Genomic DNA, 20770 nt, shown 5'->3' with positions numbered 1-20770 from the left:
CTTCACCAACCTGTAGCACTCACACACACTAACACTCGATACACACACAACCATGATCCTCACCTTGTGTGTGTGGAATGCGGTATAAACCGACTAAGTATGGTAATGTGTGTGTGTGTGTGTGTGTGTGTGTGTGTGTGTGTGTGTGTGTGTGTGTGTGTGTGTGTGTGTGTGTGTGTGTGTGTGTGTGTGTGTGTGTGTGTGTGTGTGTGTGTGTGTGTGTGTGTGTGTGTGTTCATGTGTGCACAAGCTTGTGTATGTGTGTGTGTGTGTTTCAATGCTGCTTGAGACTGATTAGTACCCAGCCACTCACTGAGCGGCTCAGAGAGACTGAGCTCCATGGAGCTGTGTGGATGCTGCCTCTGTTACCACTGTCACCCCTGGAGCTGAAATTGAATAGTGTATCAGTAGCTATTAAAGCTCACCTGTGAGATTGTACTGCAGAATGTCACATTAATATAGGCTCCAATAGAACCCACAGACTGGCGTTTGAACTGGAGAGAGGTGGATTAGAGACGAAGAAAGAAGAGTTGTGAAAGAGGAGAGAAGTGTTTGCGCGATGGGCAGCACGGTGAAAGCCTGGTGGGTCATGGTAGAGGTTGCCTGCAGGATTCTGGGTATTTCTACGTCAGCAGGTAGGAGACCGCAGGACTGTAATTGACTGGACACACACACTATCTCTTTCTCATTCACACGACATCAGGTAGGAGACAGACTGCAGGGCTGGACTTTAAAATGATACTGTGAGACGACCTGCAATTTTGTCATCTATCACAGAGGTTGTGAGTGAGTGAGTGAGTGAGTGAGTGAGTGAGTGAGTGAGTGAGTGAGTGAGTGAGTGAGTGAGTGAGTGAGTGAGTGAGTGAGTGAGTGAGTGAGTGTAGAGGATTAATCATGAACCTTGAGGTTTATCTCCTCTTGTTCTCTAGTGAGAACAGCAGGCTAAACAGTCTAGACTAATATGTACTCTATATAACCCTGCTGTATCATATATAACTGTGTTTTAGTGCTCCTAGAGGGCTACGGAGACACAGAGCTCCCTCAGGCTACTCTCATACTATATCATAGCATGAATCACATACTGCTTTGTTTCAGCTAGGGTACACTCTCTACCTCCTGCTGTATCCATTTTAAAGGTCTGGTATTTACAGTATAATATACATGGGACTTCTATATGTCTGAGCTGGGTGGTATGTGTCTCGTCTCACATCACACAGAACTCATCTCTTACTGTCTTACTGGCTAATTTGATCATACGCTGACACACATACACTTACCTTTCAGATCTACATCGTCCCTTTGCGAAGCATGTCATTTTCCACTAGGTCTAGTCTACAGGCAGCGTTAATTCTCCTAACACTCCATAAGGTCCTACTAACCGTTTAGCCTCGTTCCCCTGATCTAGACATATTCCTGTGGTGCAGATTCCAGCACCGCATTTCTGGTAAACAGATTTGACCAATGACTTCCACATGTCAGTAATGACCACCGTTTCAACCCTGTCACCTTACTCACACACACACACACACACACACACACACACACACACACACACACACACACACACACACAAGTGCGCACAAACGCACACACAAACATACATACATGTGTGCATACACACACAATATTTAAACCCTTTTAAAGTCACACACACACAAACCCTATTTAAACCATTTAAAGAAATGTATTCTGTCCTTATCAAGCAACCCACAAACAGTTGACTCACTCTCACTTCACTTTCTTGAATGTAATGCAGACATACTGCGGTGGTACCTACTTTACTGCAGATATTTATTTATCTGAATAATTTTTTTAAGGAGTTGTGCTGTACCACTCCTTTGTAAAAGCTTTACTGGAGAGATAGTACAGTGATGGAAAGACGAGGGAGAAATTGAGGCAATGGTGTGCCGCCCCATGGTTCTCCCGGTCAACTGCGACAGATCCTGGACACAAACCAGGATCTCTAGTGGCACAGGTAGCACTGCGATGCAGTGCCTTAGATCACTGCGCCACTTGGGAGGCCTCATGAACCTCTCTTTGGGCACAGGGGCATTGTAATGCTGAAACAGGAAAGGGCCTTCCCAAACTGTTGCCACAAAGTTGAAAGCACAGAATCATCTAGAATGCCATTGTATGCTGTAGCATTAACATTTCCCTTCACTGGAACTAAGGGGCCCAGCCCAAACCATGAAAAATAGCCCCAGACCATTATTCCTCCAAACTTTACATTTGGCACTATGCATTGGGGCATGGAGCGTTCTCCTGGCATATGCCAAACCCAGATTCGTCGGTTGGACTGTCAGACGTTGAAGCGTTATTCATCCCTCCAGAGAACGCGTTTCCACTGCTCCAGAGTCCAATAGCGGCGAGCTTTACACCAATCCAGCCGACGCTTGGCATTGCACATGGTGATCTTAGGCTTGTGTGCGGCTGCTCGGCCACGGAAACCCATTTCATGAAGCTCCAGACAAACAGTTCTTGTGCTGACGTTGCTTCCAGAGGCAGTTTGGAACTCGGTAGTGAGTGTTGCAACCGATTTTTAAGTGCTACCTGCTTCAAACGTGTGGCCAATCACTTCATGGCTAAGCCGTTGTTGCTACTAGACATCCCCACTTCACAACAACAGCACTTACAATTGACCGGGGCAGCTCTAGCAGGGCAGAAATTTGACGAACTGACTTATTGGAAAAGTGGCATCCTATGACGGTGCCACGTTGAAAGTCACTGAGCTCTTCAGCAAGGCCATTCTACTGCCAATGTTTGCCAATGATTCCATGGCTGTGAGCTCAATTTTATACACCTGTCAGTAACAAGTGTGGCTGAAATAACCAAATCCACCGATTTGAAGGGGTGTCCACATACTTTTGTATATATAGTGTACTTAGGAAAGACAGCCATGTGGTAATTCTGACATCTAGTGGCCACTACATGTACGAATATGTACGAAAGTGTGTGTGCATGTGTGCGTGTTCATGTGTAACCTGCCCTTCTGCTGTCTTCAGTGCTTTGTGTTGTAGGAGTGGAGACGTTACGACAGGGGAAGTTCCACAGTCTGGCCATCTACCTGCTGTGAGTACTCTCATTGGATAGACACAATTACTGCTACACTTTGATAGGCTATATAAAAACTTCCTGCTGCACTTGGATAGGTTACTGTTGGTACATACAGTTTCCCATTTCCCAGTTCCCCCCCACACACACACACACACACACACACACACACACACACACACACACACACTACTTTAATAAAAGAAAGAATGTGTGTTTCAGGTCAATCTGCACTCATAATGGAAAAAGAGGAGGGTGGCTACGTGAGGGGTGGTCTAGGGTTGGGGAGGCAGTACAGGAAGAGCAGGGCAAGCAGGAGGAGAGGCAAGTGACCTGGGTCACTGTCCTACTTTCCATTATGTCTGTGACCCATGGCTAAACTCCCATGAAGCAACACAACACAGGAACAGGAAAACATCTCCCTGAGGAGTAGAGAAATGCAAGACTGTTTATTACATTTATCAACAGTAGAGACAGAGTCTTCTGATAGGGAATGTCATGGGTTATACTCTGTATGACATCATCCCTTAATCTGGTCCGTAGTTGTCTGATCACTAGCATCTGTTTGGTTCTGGGTCTGTTCTTTGATCTGTTTGTGTGTTGAATCCCTTAGGGTGTCTGGGGCAGGTATGATGGTGTTTGAGGTAGCCTACTTCCTAGATGCCCTCCTGCAGATGTGTCTGCCGTGAGTACACTACCCATAATCTCCATCTAAGCCTTTGTCTAAGTGTGCATCCAAAATGGTACTTTATTCTCTGTATAGTGCACTACTATGGGAGCCAAAGGGCCAGAGTGTTGTATAGGAATAGGATGCCATTTGCCCTTTGTAATCATAGCAAATGTGTGGCTATTTCTTTCATAAGTGAAGTGAACAAAAAAACTCAAACATAAAACTGTCTCCATCTCTGTCCCCTGCTCCCCCCCCCCCCCCCCCCCCCCCCCCCCCCCCCATCTCCCTCCTCACCCCCTCCTCTCTCTAGTTTCCCCCCAGGGTGGCGTGTGTTTGTGTTGTGGGGGAAGATGGCTCGTCTTGGAGCCTTTCAGAAGTTCCTCTACTACTCCATGATGTCAGTGGTGTGTTTCCTTCACCCTGTGTTAGTGTGGCATGCTGTTATACCAGGTAACACCACTCTACCTGGTAACAACATTACCTAACCATGGCATTATCCTTACCTAACCATTACTATTGTTACCAGGTACTACTACACACTATTATTACATTTAATAAGGTTGATGTAATTCACAAACATTGATACTCACCCAACATGTCTTTTAGATTCAATTTAAATTCAAAACAACATCTGATGTTTAAACGTATTGCATTTCTTCAGTTTGAAAGCTTCTCCCCTATGATTCCAGGCATCATGCTCCTGGTCACAGCCTTCTTCAACTTCATCCTCAGCAAAAATACCGAAACAGTGTCCCCTAAAGACCTGGAGGACAATGTAGAGATAACGTCTGTGTGTGTGTCTGAGAGAGGAGGGACGGAACATACCTTCTCTTTCCTCCACATGGCGATGGGCAGGAGAGGGGCAGGGCTGGCCTTCGTACCCAGGGAGAGTGGCTTGGGAGTGGGGGAGAGAGGAGAGAGCAGCCGGGCCATGCTGGAGGTAGAGATGGAGCAGCCAGGGTCAGAGCTGGAGCGAGTGAAGAAAATACATGTGCATTTCCAGAACAGTGCTACAGAGGAGACAGAAATGGAGGAGTACCATGACTTTGAACCAGAAACCACCTTGGACACCGCTCCTATGATCACTAACTGAACATTACACTACTGTTATTCATTGAAGGCCCAGGACAATATGGTGGAGAATAGAGACTGAGATCCATTAACATCAGCAGAGCTGGGGCACAGTGGAGAAGATGGCCAAAGACCGCCAGAAGTGGAGAACCTTGTTGGTGGGGAGGAGTGGATGAGTGAGTGTGACACTACAGAAGCAATACAGTTGGGGGTCAGCTGGAGCAGGGCTTGAACCAGGGACCTCCTCAGACACCGCACATATGATCACTGACTGAATATTGCACTACTGTAGTAATGCAGGGGGACAGTTGGAGTGAGGTTTGAACCAGGGACCTTGAGATTAAAGGTGAATTGTGGTGGTGGTGACTAACTTTTCAGTCAATGACTCAATGCCAAATAATGCATATAATCAATGTTCTATATACTATAGGAGAGTTAACTCATTGAAAACAGACTAACTTGTTTGCTTGCCCACTTTTTTTCTTAGATTGAACACATTTCTGTTAGCTAATGGTAATATAAAGACCAGAAACACTGGTTTTGTATGATACAGGTGTGGGCCCCACATTCCACAAGCTGTAGGAGGGTCACACACTACACAGACGTTTGGGAAAGGCTACTGTTACTAACTGCTGATCACACGGTCTTAAGTTTGACGTAATCTATTGTATATGATGAAGATGATAATGATGATGATGATGATGGTTTTAATGATGATCATAATGAGGATGGTGATGATGATCATTTAAAGTAAGGGTCTGATTTTAAGAGAGGCAGTCCACTAAGGTGAATGTATATACTGTATGGAATCTGTTTTAGCTGCACACAGAACATGTATATAATGTTTTGCACATGTAGAATGATTTCTATAGTAATAAAACCCGTTGTACTGACGGATTGTGATGCTTTATGGTGTTATTCTACAGTGTCATTTGACCAAATCCTCTTTGTCTTATGCTATGGATGATTTACATATCTGGAGAAGTGTGGGGGTAGGGGGGTTGAAGCATTAAGGGCAGTGTGTGTGTGTGCGCTTTTCTGTTTGGGCAGAGGGTCACTTACACCCCCATGCATTATTCATATACAGCAAGAACCCTTTCTGTGTCCCTGAACTTCTGACACTGGTCCCCTGTGTGAGAGTGAGTGTGTGTGTATGTGCTTACTTCCGTGTTGTGTGTGAAGGATTGTGTGTATAGTTATTTATTACACTCCCTGTTTGCGTGTGTGTGTGTGTGCGTGTGTGTCGTAATGGAACACCTAGGTGGGGTGACCATGGTGATGGAGCACAGGAAGAGGTTACTCCTGGCTTGTCCTAGCAACCCACTGGGAACAGACGTCAGTTCGACGTCTAGTTTTGATTTACTTGGTTGAGTTGTCAACTAACGTGAATTCAACGTGAAATCCACAAATAAGTCACCATGTCGTTGGATTTACAGTAGGTTAAAAGTTGGGTAAAAAAAAAATGAAATGCCGTTACGTTGATGACTTTTTGTGCAAATCCAATCAGTTCTCCAAGTCATCACAGATTTTTTGGGGGGTTGAAATGATGCGTAAACAACTTTGATACAACCAGTTTTTGCCCAGTGGGAACCTGACAAATAATTGTCTCTTCTATCTCCAGGGAGAGTTCTCAGCAAAAACAACATCAGACAGAGCACAGGTAGGTGTAGCTACAGGGTGTACAGGCTTTGCTCCAGCCCGGCTCTTCAGCTTCCTCTATCACAAGCTGGTACTCAGCCTCGATCTAGTGTCTTCTGTCTTGCAAACACAGGTGACCGCCCTCTTGAAACACCTTAGCCAGATGTACCACTGAAAACAGTCCCAAAAGGTATAATCCTTCCCATCTGGCACTACACGCAGGTAAAAGCAAGATTTCAAATAATATTTGAACCCAGGTCAAACAGATCTAGTCGGTAGATACACCCTGTAGAACTCACCTCAAAAGGAATTATGGCATTAGCAATCCATGCTTTCAGACATATCTCTTCTATTCTAGCTATTAATCAATACACACACAACAGCATGCACACACAAACACACCCTTTATCAGACAGAACCCAGAGACCGTGGAGAGAATCAATAGAAGCAGATACTCTGTCATCAGACAACACCTAGAGCTCTGGAACTCTAGGTAGACACACACACACACACACACACACACACACACACACACACACACACACACACACACACACACACACACACACACACACACACACACACACACACACACACACACACACACACCCTTTATCAGACAGAACCCAGACTTGTGGTATCCCCTCATGGTTGTCTTCTATCCTCCTATCATCTTCCCTTTCGCTTCCATACACTAGCAAGCAGGCTGCTCCACTCATCCGAGCTCTGAATTCAGTATACACTACAACTCCTCTACAGGGTCTCTCTGACTATTGTCCAGGGGCTATTAGGATGGGTTACGGGGACTCTTTGTCCTGCGGAAGCTGAATGGTTCGTAACCTTGCTCTGTATTGTCCCCTTGAAAGGGGGTAGTGACTGAACTGTCCCAAATTCAGCTCTGTCCTAGAGAGCTGGGGTGAGAGGAGAAGAGAGTTAGGAACCAAATCAAATCAAATCAAATTTATTTTATATAGCCCCTCGTACATCAGCTAATATCACGAAGTGCTGTACAGAAACCCAGCCTAACTAACCACATTAGTTGTTGCACATGCAGCAGTGCAGAACATTACATAAAACATGTGATAATAGAGTCGTATAATGTCTAGACACCAAGAGACAACAAAAATAATTATTATCCACTATTCATATTTACATACTGTATTCATGTTCTTATATAGAGTAGAGTTAAATTAGTTCAAATATTTAGAAACATTTTCTTCCTGTTTCTTAATACTAAACTTGCTTTTTGCCTGAGTAACCTCAGGAGATATTTGGAGAAAGAATGAGAACAGTTAGTCAGGAAAGAGGTGTTAACACGCAGCCTCAATATTTCCAGTCTGCTTCCTCAAACTTCCTCATCCTTAAAAACATTCAAAAACACGTTCCTTATTTGGAATGGGTCCTGTCGTAACCACATCCTCTAAAACAAACAGTTTCCACTTGTAGAAGTGTCTTGGTTGCTGGAATAACTGACCCACCCTCTGGTACACACACACATATAGACACAAATGCACATACGCGCGCACACACACAGACACACACACACACACACACACACACACACACACACACACACACACACACACTTCCTCAGATTCTCTTATACCAGCTCCTACCCTGTAATAGTTTCCTAGATGCCAAATCCAGTCTCAAAGACAGGATGTGAGGGCTGCATCTCAAGTCTACAGTGGCTTCCCCTCTCCTCTCCTGTCCTCTCCTCTTGTCTTCTCAACAGTCAACTGTGGCTTCCTTTCCACCTTTTTTCTCCTTCATCTGTCCTGATCTGAAAATGCAGGACAGGTCAAAAGTGATAAAGTGGCCCTCTGGAAGCCGGCTTTCACCTGTCTAATTGTCTCTCACATCAGTGCAGAAGGAAATTGTCTTACCACTAGGCTATAATTAACCAATTCATTCATAATAGTAAATCTGTTAAGGCACGTTTTTGTACTGCTTTGTGATCTAAAGTTGAAGTCGGAAGTTTACATACACTTAGGTTGGAATCATTAAAACTCGGTTTTCAACCACTCCACAAATTTCTTGTTAACAAACTATAGTTTTGGCAAGTCAGTTAGGACATCTACTTTGTGCATGACACAAGTAATTTTTCCAACAATTGCTTACAAACAGATTATTTCACTTATAATTCACTGTATCATATTTCCAGTGGCTCAAAAGGTTACAGTATATACACTAAGTTGACTGTGCCTTTAAACAGCTTGGAAAATTCCAAAAAATGATGTCATGGCTTTAGAAGCTTCTGGTAGGCTAATTGACATCACTTGAGTCAATTGGAGGTGTACCTGTGGATGTATTTCAAGGCCTACCTTCAAACTCAGTGCCTCTTTGCTTGACATCATGGGAAAATCAAAAGAAATCAGCCAAGACCTCAGAAAAAAATTGTAGACCTCCACATGTCTGGTTCATCCATTTGGAGCAATTTCCAAATGCCTGGAGGTACCACGCTCATCTGTACAAACAATAGTATGCAAGTATAAACACCATGAGACCACGCAGCCATCATACCGCTCAGGAAGGAGACGCGTTCTGTCTCCTAGAGATGAACGTACTTTGGTGCGAAAAGTGCAAATCAATCCCAGAAACACAGCAAAGGACCTTGTGAAGATGCTGGATGAAACAGGTACAAAAGTATCAATATCCACAGAAAAAACAAGTCCTATATAGATATAACCTGAAAGGCCTCTCAGCAAGGAAGAAGCCACTGCTCTAAAACTGCCATAGAAAAGCCAGACTACGGTTTGCAACTGCACATGGGGACAAAGATTGTTCTTTTTGGAGAAATGTCCTCTGGTCTGATGAAACAAAAAAATAGAACTGTTTGGCCATAATGACCATCGTTATGTTTGGAGGAAAAAGGGGGATGCTTGCAAGCCGAAGAACACCATCCCAACCGTGGAGCACGGGGGTGGCAGCATCATGTTGTGGGGGTGCTTTGCTGCAGGAGGGACTAGTGCACTTCACAAAATAGATGGCTTCATGAGGTAGGAACATTTTGTGGATATATTGAAGCAACATCTCAAGACGTCAGTCAGGAAGTTAAAGCTTGGTCGCAAATGGGTCTTCCAAATGGACAATTACCCCAAGCATACTTCCAAAGTTGTGGCAAAATGGCTTAAGGACAACGAAGTCAAGGAATTGGAGTGGCCATCACAAAGCCCTGACTTCAATCCTATAGAAAATGTGTGGGCAGAACTGAAAAAGTGTGTGCGAGCAAGGAGGCCTACAAACCTGACTGTTACACCAGCTCTGTCAGGAGGAATGGGCCAAAATTCACCCAACTTATTGTGGGAAGCTTGTGGAAGGCTACCCGAAACGTTTGACCCAAGTTAAATAATTTAAAGGCAATGCTACCAAATACTAATTGAGTGTATGTAAACTTCTGACCCACTGGGAAAGTGATGAAAGAAATAAAAGCTGAAATAAGTAATGCTCTCTACTATTATTGTGGCATTTCACATTCTTAAAATAAAGTGGTGATCCTAACTGACCTAAACAGGGAATTTTTACTAGGATTAAATGTCAGGAATTGTGAAAAACTGAGTTTAAATGTACTTGGCTAAGGTGTATGTAAACTCCCGACTTCAAATGTATATTAATATAAGAGGTACACAGCGCTGGATCCACAGGCAACGTAAACTCGCCCACAGATGAATCTTATTGGTTTTGTCTTATCAATCAGCCCCGTTACTGGATAATATTTCTGTCAATCTCTCAACCCGGTTTCAATCCAACACCAGAATAGCGCAGGGTCAAGGAGGTTTTAAGGGAGATACGAGATAAGAGAGATACAGCGAATTTCCAGACTGAGACCGCCTGGTTTTGGAATAATACAAAAAAACGCTACCCTCCTTTTGCACTCTGTGATGGTAAGAGATCTGCAGTTATTGTTAGAATATATTGTTATATTAGATCATTCCAAAGCATGCTAGTGACAGCCGCTGTGTTAAATGTATGCTCATCAGTTCCTTACTATGTCAGTCGTCGTTCTTTTGTGGTTCATATAGCCAGCCTACTGTAGCCAATCTTCCCGTTGTTTTTTTGCTTGATCTGTCAAATGTTATACACGGTCGGCAACTGAGTGAAGAAAAGAGTTTAGGAAAAAGCGCAAGGATTCATGATGCTAGAAGACAGAGATAGTTAATAAAGTATGTCATTCATAAATAACTGGATAATATAAAACATAATATCATAGTTGCCATGGGCTATTATGGAAAACTCTTTGAGGCACTGAACGGTAAAACAAAACAAAAACGCATATTAAAGCGGTTGAGCTCGACACTCCAGACTGAGATAAAAAATACTGTATTTACTTTTTAATTTTGATTTAGAAGCATAATCGCAATTTCAGCAGATTTTCTGTGCCTCTTCACCTACTTGTGGTTTTGGAGGAAATCCTTTTACACAAACAATAGACAGTTACCAGCTGGTCCCAGCTGGGAAGAGGAGCGGCAATTAGATGGACAGGGTCTCGCTCTGCCTGATCCAATCAATTAGCTTGTGCTCTGTGGTCTGAGGAGCCTTTGTCCACGGGGATACTGTCCTCAAAGACCCGAGCCTGTATGTCTCCACACGGCAGACATCTATAGCCTACGACAGACTAAACTAGAATAGAAGAGGAAACCGCTATAGAATAAAATAGAATATAAAATAGGAGACATCAATAGAAGAGAATAGGAAACATCAACAGAAAATAAGAGGAGGGAGCATCAATAGAATAGACTATGAGTTCTATTGTTCAAGCACTGGTGGACATTTGCATTTGGCATCACCTCAAAGGTAACACAGGATGGATAACCACAGAACATGTACGAGCAATCCTTGCTATATGAGTCACTTTACAATTCCCAGCAAGTGGGTTAACCCTATTGGGGCAATGTGTTTAGGGTGCCTTTCATAGCAGTGACCTGGGTTTGCTTCCCTGCCCCACCTTCCCCTACACTGGTGTCAGAAGTGAGATGGTGGCCGTGAGGCCTTCCGAACGCATTGCTAGATGTGTGAGGGCACAGGGATGTGCCTTTCCGTTCGTGATTGTAGTGATCCTTGCTATATGAGGCACGTTACAATTCTCATCAAGTGGGTAGCCCGATTGGCGTGGTGCATAGGATGTTTGGCTTTCACGCCAGCGACCCAGGTTTGTTTCCCTGCCGTCCCCTACAATCATATTGAGTTTTAAAAAAAGTTGTGAGCAGCATATGCCCGGTCTCTCTCTGAAGGTTCATGTGCTGGGGTTTAAAAATTCATGTAAATGGTGACAGACTTAGATGCTTTAACGTTGTGGAATATTTATACATCCATTACAGTTTATGAATATGTATGACAGAATGACCATGCTGGTTGACCCAGTCATCTCTGTCAGTGAATCCGGAGGAGAACTGGGCCCCTATCACACACACATACACACACACACACACACTAAAGGAGTTAAAGATCCCAGACCAGGGTTAATGGATTAATCCCACCTGGAGTGTCCTGTAAAATCTCTCACTCCCATCAAAACCTGTGACCAACCAATGCTGTGGAGCTAACTAAACCTCAATGAGAGAGCGAGAGATCCTCTTACCAACCAGCACCTACAGGGCTGTGACAATACATTGAATCAAGGATGGTAATTGATACAAATGGGACAAGTAATTTGATTATGTAAATTGTAAATTGAAACTTTTTAAATAGGACATTGTCTTGCAGTCTCCAACATTACCTCTTCTCTATATGAGTTAGATAATAGGTTAGTGTTAGTCCTGCTGTGGTCGAGTCTAATGATATCAGCTGATGGCAGGTGACCGTTCAGATGGTTAGACTGATCATTAGTGCCAGTGCAGTTTGTGATTTAACCACTAGGTGCCAGTGTCCTCCCACTAACCCCAACGAGAACCACTCAACGACATGGGAACACCAGTGTTGTGCGTTTAATTGATTCTCACAATGAAAATATGGACTAACTGTTTATGTACTCTACACCAGGGATGGGCAAACTTTTGTGGAACTCATTCAGGGTCTCAACTTAATGTTGAGAGTTAGAATAGTAGAATACTAAGGTGCCATTTCAAAAATGTTTTTTGTTTTTCTCTTATGTCAGTCAGTCCAGTTGGAGACAGATTTTCATGTGAATATTAAAACATCAGCTAAAGAACATTTCCACCAAACTGACTTGTTGCGTTTAAAAATCAGTGTGTGATGATGTAATGAACACAAAATGTACTTTTTCGCTTAAGTTTTCATGTATCGAATCTAAAGCTCAATGCGTTTCCTTTGCAATTTCATCTCTACGGATAGTTTTGTCACAAAAACGGTTGTGTTAAATAGCAAATGTATTGGGACAAAATGGTGCTGTAGAAAAAACACAGTGGCAGCATTCCAAACACTTAAAAGACACATTCTCTCCACTCAGCCCTCAAATTAAGTGGACACTTCTGATGACGTATCATGACATCTGACGAGTATACACTTGCAGGACAAGGCGGGTGGGAGGAAGGAATTCATTTCAAATTGCCTGGATTTTTTTCTTATTTATTCATCCCGCATCTCACGATTGTGTTTTCAGCCACCGGTTGCTTGTGGGTGCTTTATATGCTCTATAGTCAATTATGATTGCATAATTATGATTGCATGTCTACTTATATTAACTATATAATTATTTATATACACCTACTGTATGATAGCTAGCAAATTAATTAGCTAACTAACATTAGCCTGCCTAGCTACTTCTGAAGAAGGGAAAAAAAAATTATAATAAAACTCTGACACTGCAGGGGTTGGAGGAGATATGAATTGTTTGTTGAAACCACTTATTGACAAGTTTCCCAGCAGAATAGCTACACCCTCTCCTCAAACTAGCTCGCTTGAAGCTATTTGTGATGATCTGGGGTATGCTGATGTATGGTGAACCTTTCATCCCGCCAACAGAGTTTTTTTTCTCTGCACCTCATGGATGTCAGACTAGAATAGATTACTTTTTTATGCCCAGGATGTTTTTGTAGTTTGTTTTATCTACTAATATAGGAAGCATAGTCATATCTGATCATGCTGAGGTGATCCTGGACATAAACCTCAAAGGGTCACCCAATTCACCCAAGACATTGGAGATTGAATACAACCATTCTTAACGACCATACATTTACAGTGCCTTGACTTTTTCACATTTTGTCACGTTACAGCTTTATTCTAAAATTGATTAACTTGTTTTTTCCCCTCATCAATCTGCACACAATACCCCATAATGGCAAAGAAAGAACTGTTTTTTAGAAATGTTTGCTAATTTCAACAACAAAAAAATAATAAAATGGAAATATCACATTTAGATACAGTGCCTTGAAAAAGTATTTATCCCCCTTGGTGTTTTCCCTATTTTACCTGTAATTTAAATGGATTTTTATTTGGATTTCATGTAATACAGACATACAGAAAATATAAAAAATTGGTGAGGTGAAATGAAAAAAATTACTTGTTAAAAAAATTAAAAATAAAATGAAAAGTGGTGCGTGCATATGTATTCACCCCCTTTGCTACAAAGCCCCTAAATTAGATCTGGTGCAACCAAATAACTTCAGAAGTCACATAATTAGTTAAATAAAGTCCACCTGTGTGCAATCTAAGTGTCACGTGATCTCAGTATATATACACCTGTTCTGAAAGGCCCCAGAGTCTGCAACACCACTAAGCAAGGGGCACCACCAAGCAAGCAGCACCATGAAGACCTAGGAGCTCTCCAAACAGGTCAGGGACAAAGTTGTGGAGAAGTACAGATCGGGGTTGAGTTTTTTTTTTAAATATCCAAAACTTTGAGCATCCCACAGAGCACCATTAAATCCATTATTTAAAAAATGGAAAGAATATGGCACCACAACAAATCTGCCAAGAGTGGGCCGCCCACTCATGGACCAGGCAAGGAGGGAATTAATCAGAGAGGTAACAAAGAGACCAAAGATAACCCTGAAGGAGCTGGAGTATCTGTCCATAGGACCACCTTAAGCCGTACACTCCACAGATTTGGGCTTTACGGAAGAGTGGCCAGAAAAAAGCCATTGCTTAAAGAAAAAAAATAAGCAAACACGTTTGGTGTTCGCCAAAAGGCATGTGGGAGACTCCCCAAACATATGGAAGAAGGTACTCTGGTCAGATGAGACTAAAATGTAGCTTTTTGTCCATCAAGGAAAACACTATGTCTGGCGCAAACCCAACACCTCTAATCACCCCAAGAACACCATCCCCACAGTGAAGCATGGTGGTGGCAGCATCATGCTGTGGGGATGTTTTTCATCGGCAGGGACTGGGAAACTGGTCAGAATTGAAGGAATGATGGATGGCACTAAATACAGGGAAATTCTTCAGCGAAATCTCTTCTAGAGATTTGAGACTGGGACGGAGGTTCACCTTGCAGCAGGACAATGACCTTAAGCATACTGCTAAAGCAACACTCGAGTGGTTTAAGGGGAAACATTTAAATGTCGTTTAAATGTCCCCAAAAATATATTTTAATTCCAGGTTGTAAGGCAACAAAATAAGAAAAATGCCAAGGGGGATGAATACTTTCGCAAGCCACTGTAAGTATTCAGACCCTTTACTCAGTACTTTGTTGAAGCACCTTTGGCAGTGATTACAGTATTCTTGGGAATGATGCTACAAGCTTGGCGCACCTGTATTTGGGGAGTTTCTCCCATTTTTTTCTGCAGATCCTCTCAAGATCTGTCAGGTTGAATGGGGAGGATTGCTGCAAGATTTTCAGGTCTCTCCAGATATGTTCGATCGGGTTCAGGTCTGAGCTCTGGCTGGGCCACTCAAGGACATTCAGAGACTTGTCACAAAGCAATTCCTGTGTTGTCTTGGCTGTGTGCTTAGGGTCGTTGTCCTGTTGGAAGGTCAACCTTCGCCCCAGTCTGAGGTCCTGAGTGCTCTGGAGCAGTTTTTCATCAAGGATCTTTGTACTTTGCTTTGTTTATCTTTCCCTCGATCCTGACTAGTCTCCCAGTCCCTGCCGCTGAAAAACATCCCCACAGCATGATGCTGCCACCAACATGCTTCACCATAGGGATGTTGCCAGGTTTCCTCCAGACGTGACGCTTGGCATTCAGGCCAAATATTTCAATATTGGTTTCATCAGACCAGAGAATCTTGTTTCTCATAGTCTGAGAGTTTTTAGGTGCCTTTTGGCAAACTCTAAGCAGGCTGTCATGTGCCTTTTACTGAGGAGTGGTTTCCGTCTTGCCACTCTACTATAAATTCCTGATTGGTGGAGTGCTGCAGATATGTTTGTCCTTCTGGAAGGTTCTACCATCTCCACAGAGGAACTCTGGAGCTCTGTCAGAGTGACCATCGGGTTCTTGGTCACCTCCCTGACCAAGGCCCTTCTCGCCCAATTGCTCAGTTTGGCTGCGCGGCCAGGTCTAGGATGAGTATTGGTGGTTGCAATCTTCTTCCATTTAAGAATGATGGAGGCCACTGTGTTATTGAGGACCTTCAATGCTGCAGATATTTTTTGGTGCCCTTCCCCAGATCTGTGCCTCAACACAATCCTGTCTTGAAGCTCTCTGGACAATTCCTTCGACCTCATGGCTTGGTTTTTGCTCTGACATGCACTGTCAATTGTGGGACCTTATATAGACAGGTGTGTGCCTTTCCAAATCATGTCCAATCAATTGAATGTACCACCGGTGGATTCCAATCAAGTTGTAGAAACATCTCAAGGATGATCAATAGAAACAGGATGCATCTGAGCTCAATTTCGAGTCTCATAGTGAAGGGTCTGAATATTTATGTAAATAAGGTATTTCTGTTTTTTATTTTAAATAAATGTGCAAAAATGTCTGAATCTGTTTTATATTTTGTCATCAAATTGATAAAAATCTATTTTAGAATAAGGCTGTAACGTAACAAAATGTGGAAAAAGTCAAGGAGTCCGAATGCTTTCCAAAAGCTCTGTACATAATATTTTATTACAGAGTTTAAAGCATTTTTCTCTGTTGACTCTCAATCAACAGATAAGCTTCTCGCTCCTTTGGGAAACCTGTAAAGTGTACGCCAGGGGTCTGATTATGTCAAACTCAGCCACTAAGAGATGGAAAAAAAACATGAAAAGCAAAAACATTAGAGGGTGAATTGGCAGCTAAAGAAGACTACATAAAAATTCCCACTCCTGACCTATTAAAGAAATATCAGTCCTTAGATCAACATTGGACTCTCCTAAAACAGGACGCTGAAATAAAAATATTTGTCTTACCTAGCTAAAAAGACAGCAGACTCCCAGTCATTTGCTATTATTACTGATTCTGATTGCAACCATTTATATGAAAATAAATGGCTAAATTAGTAATGAAGACATTTTATGCAAATATTTATTCCTCAGAACTGACAAATTATGCACCCAAAGTAATGGAGGACTTATTTTCTAAGATTGTTCTTCGGAAATAGTAAGGAGCTCAGAGGTCTCTCCTTAATGTCCCTATTACCAAGCAAGAGATAATGTTTGAAATTGAGAATTTGCAAAATGGTAGGGCCCCAGGACCAGACAGGTTTTGTAGTGAGTTCTATAAGGAGTTCCATGGCCTGATCCTTGAGCCATTGCTTGATATGTTTAACCAATCATTTTCAAATGAAAGCCTCCCTCAAACACTGAGGGAAGCTAACATTTCACTTTTTCTCAAAAAGACCTATATACAGACCTATTGCCCTTCTGAACGTGGATAGAAAATTGCTTTCTAAATCCTAGCCACACGACTAGAAGACTTATTGCCACTAATTGTGAAAGAGGACCAAACTGACTTGATTAAGGGCCGCAACTCACGTAATTATGTCAGGCGTCTTCTTAATGTTATTCAAGCCTACCAACGAAGTGCTGTGGATTTTCTCCCTAGATGCTGAAAAAGCATTTGACCGTGTGGAGTGGTCCTACCTATTCTTAGCTCTGACTAAATTTAGTCTAGATGACAACTTTATAAAATGTGTTAAGGTTTTATTTGATGACCCTCAGGCTGCTGTCCTTTGTCGTGGCAATTTCCTGTATTACCAAATGAGGAGAGTTACAAACTACACACCAGTCAGAGTTATACTTAAACTTCATCTTTATTAATATGAGCTTTACAATAGCCCTTTGACTCTCAGATCAATTCAGTGTCTATAATGAATTCCGAGAGTCCCTACAGTAGAATACAAAGATCTTTTATAGCCAAGATACACCCCTCTCAACTTACATGACGAACCACAGATCTTAGGAACTCTTCACAAAGGGCATTTTACTTGAGAAAGGAGTATCCCTTAGCCAGATTGCATTCGCTATAAATTATTGCTCAGTTTGGTCTCTAAAACGAGGTTCTAATTTCGTTCCTGGTACTTCATAGTACCAAAACATTGCCTCATCCAAGGCATAACTCAATTGTTAACTCTATATACTCTCATCTCAAGTAAACCCCCTCTTCTCCCCACTCCTGGACAAGCTCACTGAGGGGAGTGACTTGCGCACAGACATTGTAGAGACAAGTAATTTGTTCCCCCTTAATCACACCATCCCTTCACATGGTTTAACAGATACATTCACATATGAAGACAATGTTCCATCCTGTCCTCTTCCCTTTCTGATATTCTGTATTGCACCAGAGACATGTAAAAGACGAGCCTGACCTCTCCCCTCTCTGGGCCCCAAATGACTGAGCCCCAGCTTAGAAAAAAGTGCAACTTCCAACACTATAGTCCAAAAGGATACATTCCAATGACAAGTATCTCACATAAGCATATTATGTAAATAAAACATCTTATTTATCTATGTTACCCAACTAATTCTGATTCCTCCGCCACACCTTACTAACAGGCTAAGGTCAAATAGCTTCTCCACACACAGAGGTACCAGACACGGGTGTCCTTTGTTTCCTCTCCTCTTTGCGCTCGCTATGGAACCATTGGCCGAGGCCATCAGACTAATGCCTGCCATACAGGGTCTACTCATTGGTGACGTTCATCATAAAATAAGTTTGTATGCTGATGATGTTTTGATATTGCAGCTGCCAGGTTCAATGGGGGACTTCGATCTACCCAATATTAGGTTGTGGTGGTGGTGTGCCCACTTACGTTATATTTCTGACTGGATCACAAATGATGACTCCTCAATTTGGTTAGACATTGAGACTTCTTTTTTAAAATACCCCTTGCATGATCTTTTATTTTTCAGAAGCTTCAAGTCAGTAAAAGATTACTGCAATAATCCCCTTACACTTAACACACTCGAAGCATGGAGGTCAGTTCAACGCTTCCTGGGAAGGTCCAAACTTACCTCTGCTCTTACCCCGATTCTTAACAAACCAGATTTTGTACCAAGATTGCTGGATGCTGGCTTTAACATTTTGCTTAATTAAGGGCATAGGCAGACTGAATTATTTATTTGTTGATAAGATTTTATTGTCATTTGAGCAGATGGTTGAGAAATATTGACTCCCAAAGCAGGACTTTTTCCACTTTCTACAAGTAAGACATATTTTGAAGAGCACCACGTTGATTGGCAACCCTGATGTGTCTGTCATGGAAATAATGTTTTTTTTACAAAGGGAAATGTCTGTAAGTTTATTTTACGATGCTTTAAGGTCCTTTTCTACTGCTTTTCTACAAGTGTGGTAGAAATAATTGCCTGTTACTATTGACTAGGTGATGTGGGAGGACATTTGGAAATACCCCAAAACAATATCTATCTGTAATCGTACTAGAGTAATCCAATTAAGAATAATACACAGATTGCATATATCCCCAAATCACAGACATTCTTTTAGCCCCTCCTCCTCCTCTCCTCAGTATCTCAAATGTAAAAGTGATACAGGCCCCCAAACACATTGTTTATGGTTAGGTTCCAAATTACAAAGATACTGGTCTAATGTGCTTCAAGAAATTGAAAAAATGCTCGGGGTTGACCTAGAATTGGATCCAGTTTCTTTGTACCCTATCAACTGCATGGTTTCCCAAGTTGTAGTGGGAGGACCACACACCATATCATCGCATGACTCCAAGTTTACTTCGATATGATGGTAATTATGTCAGTATTTGCGCATAAAGGTATTTCCACTGCCATTTCTCGTGTAATTAAATTCAAATAAAATTAAATTGTATTTGTCACATGAGCCGAACACAACAGGTTGTAGACCTTACCAGGAAATGCTTACAAGCCCTTAACCAACATTGCAGTTTTAAGAAAATATTTACTAAACAAACTAAAGTAAAACTTTTTTTATGTAACACGATAAAATAACAATAATGAGGCTATGTACAGGGGTACCGGTACCGAGTCAGTGTGCAGGGGTACAGGTAATTTGTACATGTAGGTAGGGGTAAAGTGACTATGCATAGATAATAAACAGCGAGTAGCAGCAGTGTAAAAACAAAGAGGGGGAGAGGTCAATGCAAACAGTCCAGGTGGATATTTGATTAATTGTTCAGCAGTCTTATGACCTGGGGGTAGAAGTTGTTAAGGGGCCTTTTGGACCTAGACTTGCCGCTCCCGTACCGCTTGCCGTGTGGTAGAAGAAAGAACAGTCTATGACATGGGTGACTGGAGTCTTTGACCATTTTTTGGGCCTTCCTCTGACACGCCTAGTATATAGGTCCTGGATGGCAGGAAGCTTGGCCCCAGTGATGTACTGGGCCGTACGCACTACCCTCTGTAGCGCCTTACGGTTGGCTACAAGGCAGTGATGCAACCGGTCAGGATGCTCTCGATGATGCAGCTGTAGACATTTTTTAGGTTCTGGAGACCCATGCCAAATCTTTTCAGTCTCCTGAGGGGGAAAAGGTGTTGTCGTGCCCTCTTCACGACTGTCTTGGTGTGTTTGGACCATGATAGTTCGTTGGTAATGTGGACACCAAGGAACTTGAAACTCTCGACTTGCTCCACTACAGCCCCGTCGATATGAATAGGGGCATGTTCCTTTGTCTTGCTCACGTTGAGGGAGAGGTTGTTGTTTAGCACCACAATGCCAGGTCTCTGACCTCCTCCCTATAGGCTGTCTCTGTTGTCGGTGATCAGGTCTACCACTGTTACGTTGTCAGCAAATTTAATGATGGTGTTGGAGTCGTGCTTGGCCACGCAGTCGTGTGTGAACAGGGAGTATAGGAGGGGACTAAACAAGCACCCCTGAGGGGCCCATGTGTTGAGGATCAGCGTCGCAGATGTGTTGTTGCCTACCCTTACCACTTGGGAGCGGCCTGTCAGGAAGTCCAGGATCCTGTTGCAGAGGGAGGTGTTTATTCCCAGGGTCCTTAGCTTAGTGATGAGCTATGTGGGCACTATCGTGTTGAACACTGAGCTGTAGTGAATGAACGTCATTCTAACATAGGGGTTCCTTTTGTCTGGGT

At 42.7% G+C, this 20770-nt stretch overlaps 2 protein-coding genes across 2 annotated transcripts in view; both read left to right on the top strand.

The window, feature by feature from the left end:
- The first annotated feature begins 559 nt into the window (after positions 1–559).
- Positions 560–4814, top strand: tmem72 (transmembrane protein 72). Its single transcript, XM_038960119.1, has 5 exons — positions 560–635; positions 3003–3069; positions 3665–3736; positions 4032–4171; positions 4411–4814. Exons 1-5 carry the CDS (start codon positions 560–562, stop codon positions 4812–4814), a joined length of 759 nt encoding a protein of 252 aa, XP_038816047.1.
- Positions 4815–10198: 5384 nt separating this feature from the next.
- The window catches only part of rassf4a (Ras association domain family member 4a), an 86558-nt gene continuing 75986 nt past the window's right edge, over positions 10199–20770 (top strand). The window contains exon 1 of the mRNA XM_038960271.1: positions 10199–10314. The gene's annotated coding sequence lies outside the window, so the exon portion shown is untranslated. The remainder of the gene's footprint in view (positions 10315–20770) is intronic.

Source organism: Salvelinus namaycush, chromosome 22 (assembly GCF_016432855.1).
Source record: "Salvelinus namaycush isolate Seneca chromosome 22, SaNama_1.0, whole genome shotgun sequence".
Taxonomy (NCBI): domain Eukaryota; kingdom Metazoa; phylum Chordata; class Actinopteri; order Salmoniformes; family Salmonidae; genus Salvelinus; species Salvelinus namaycush.
The sequence above is the reverse complement of the archived record's forward strand: the minus strand, read 5'-3'. Positions and strand labels throughout refer to the sequence as shown.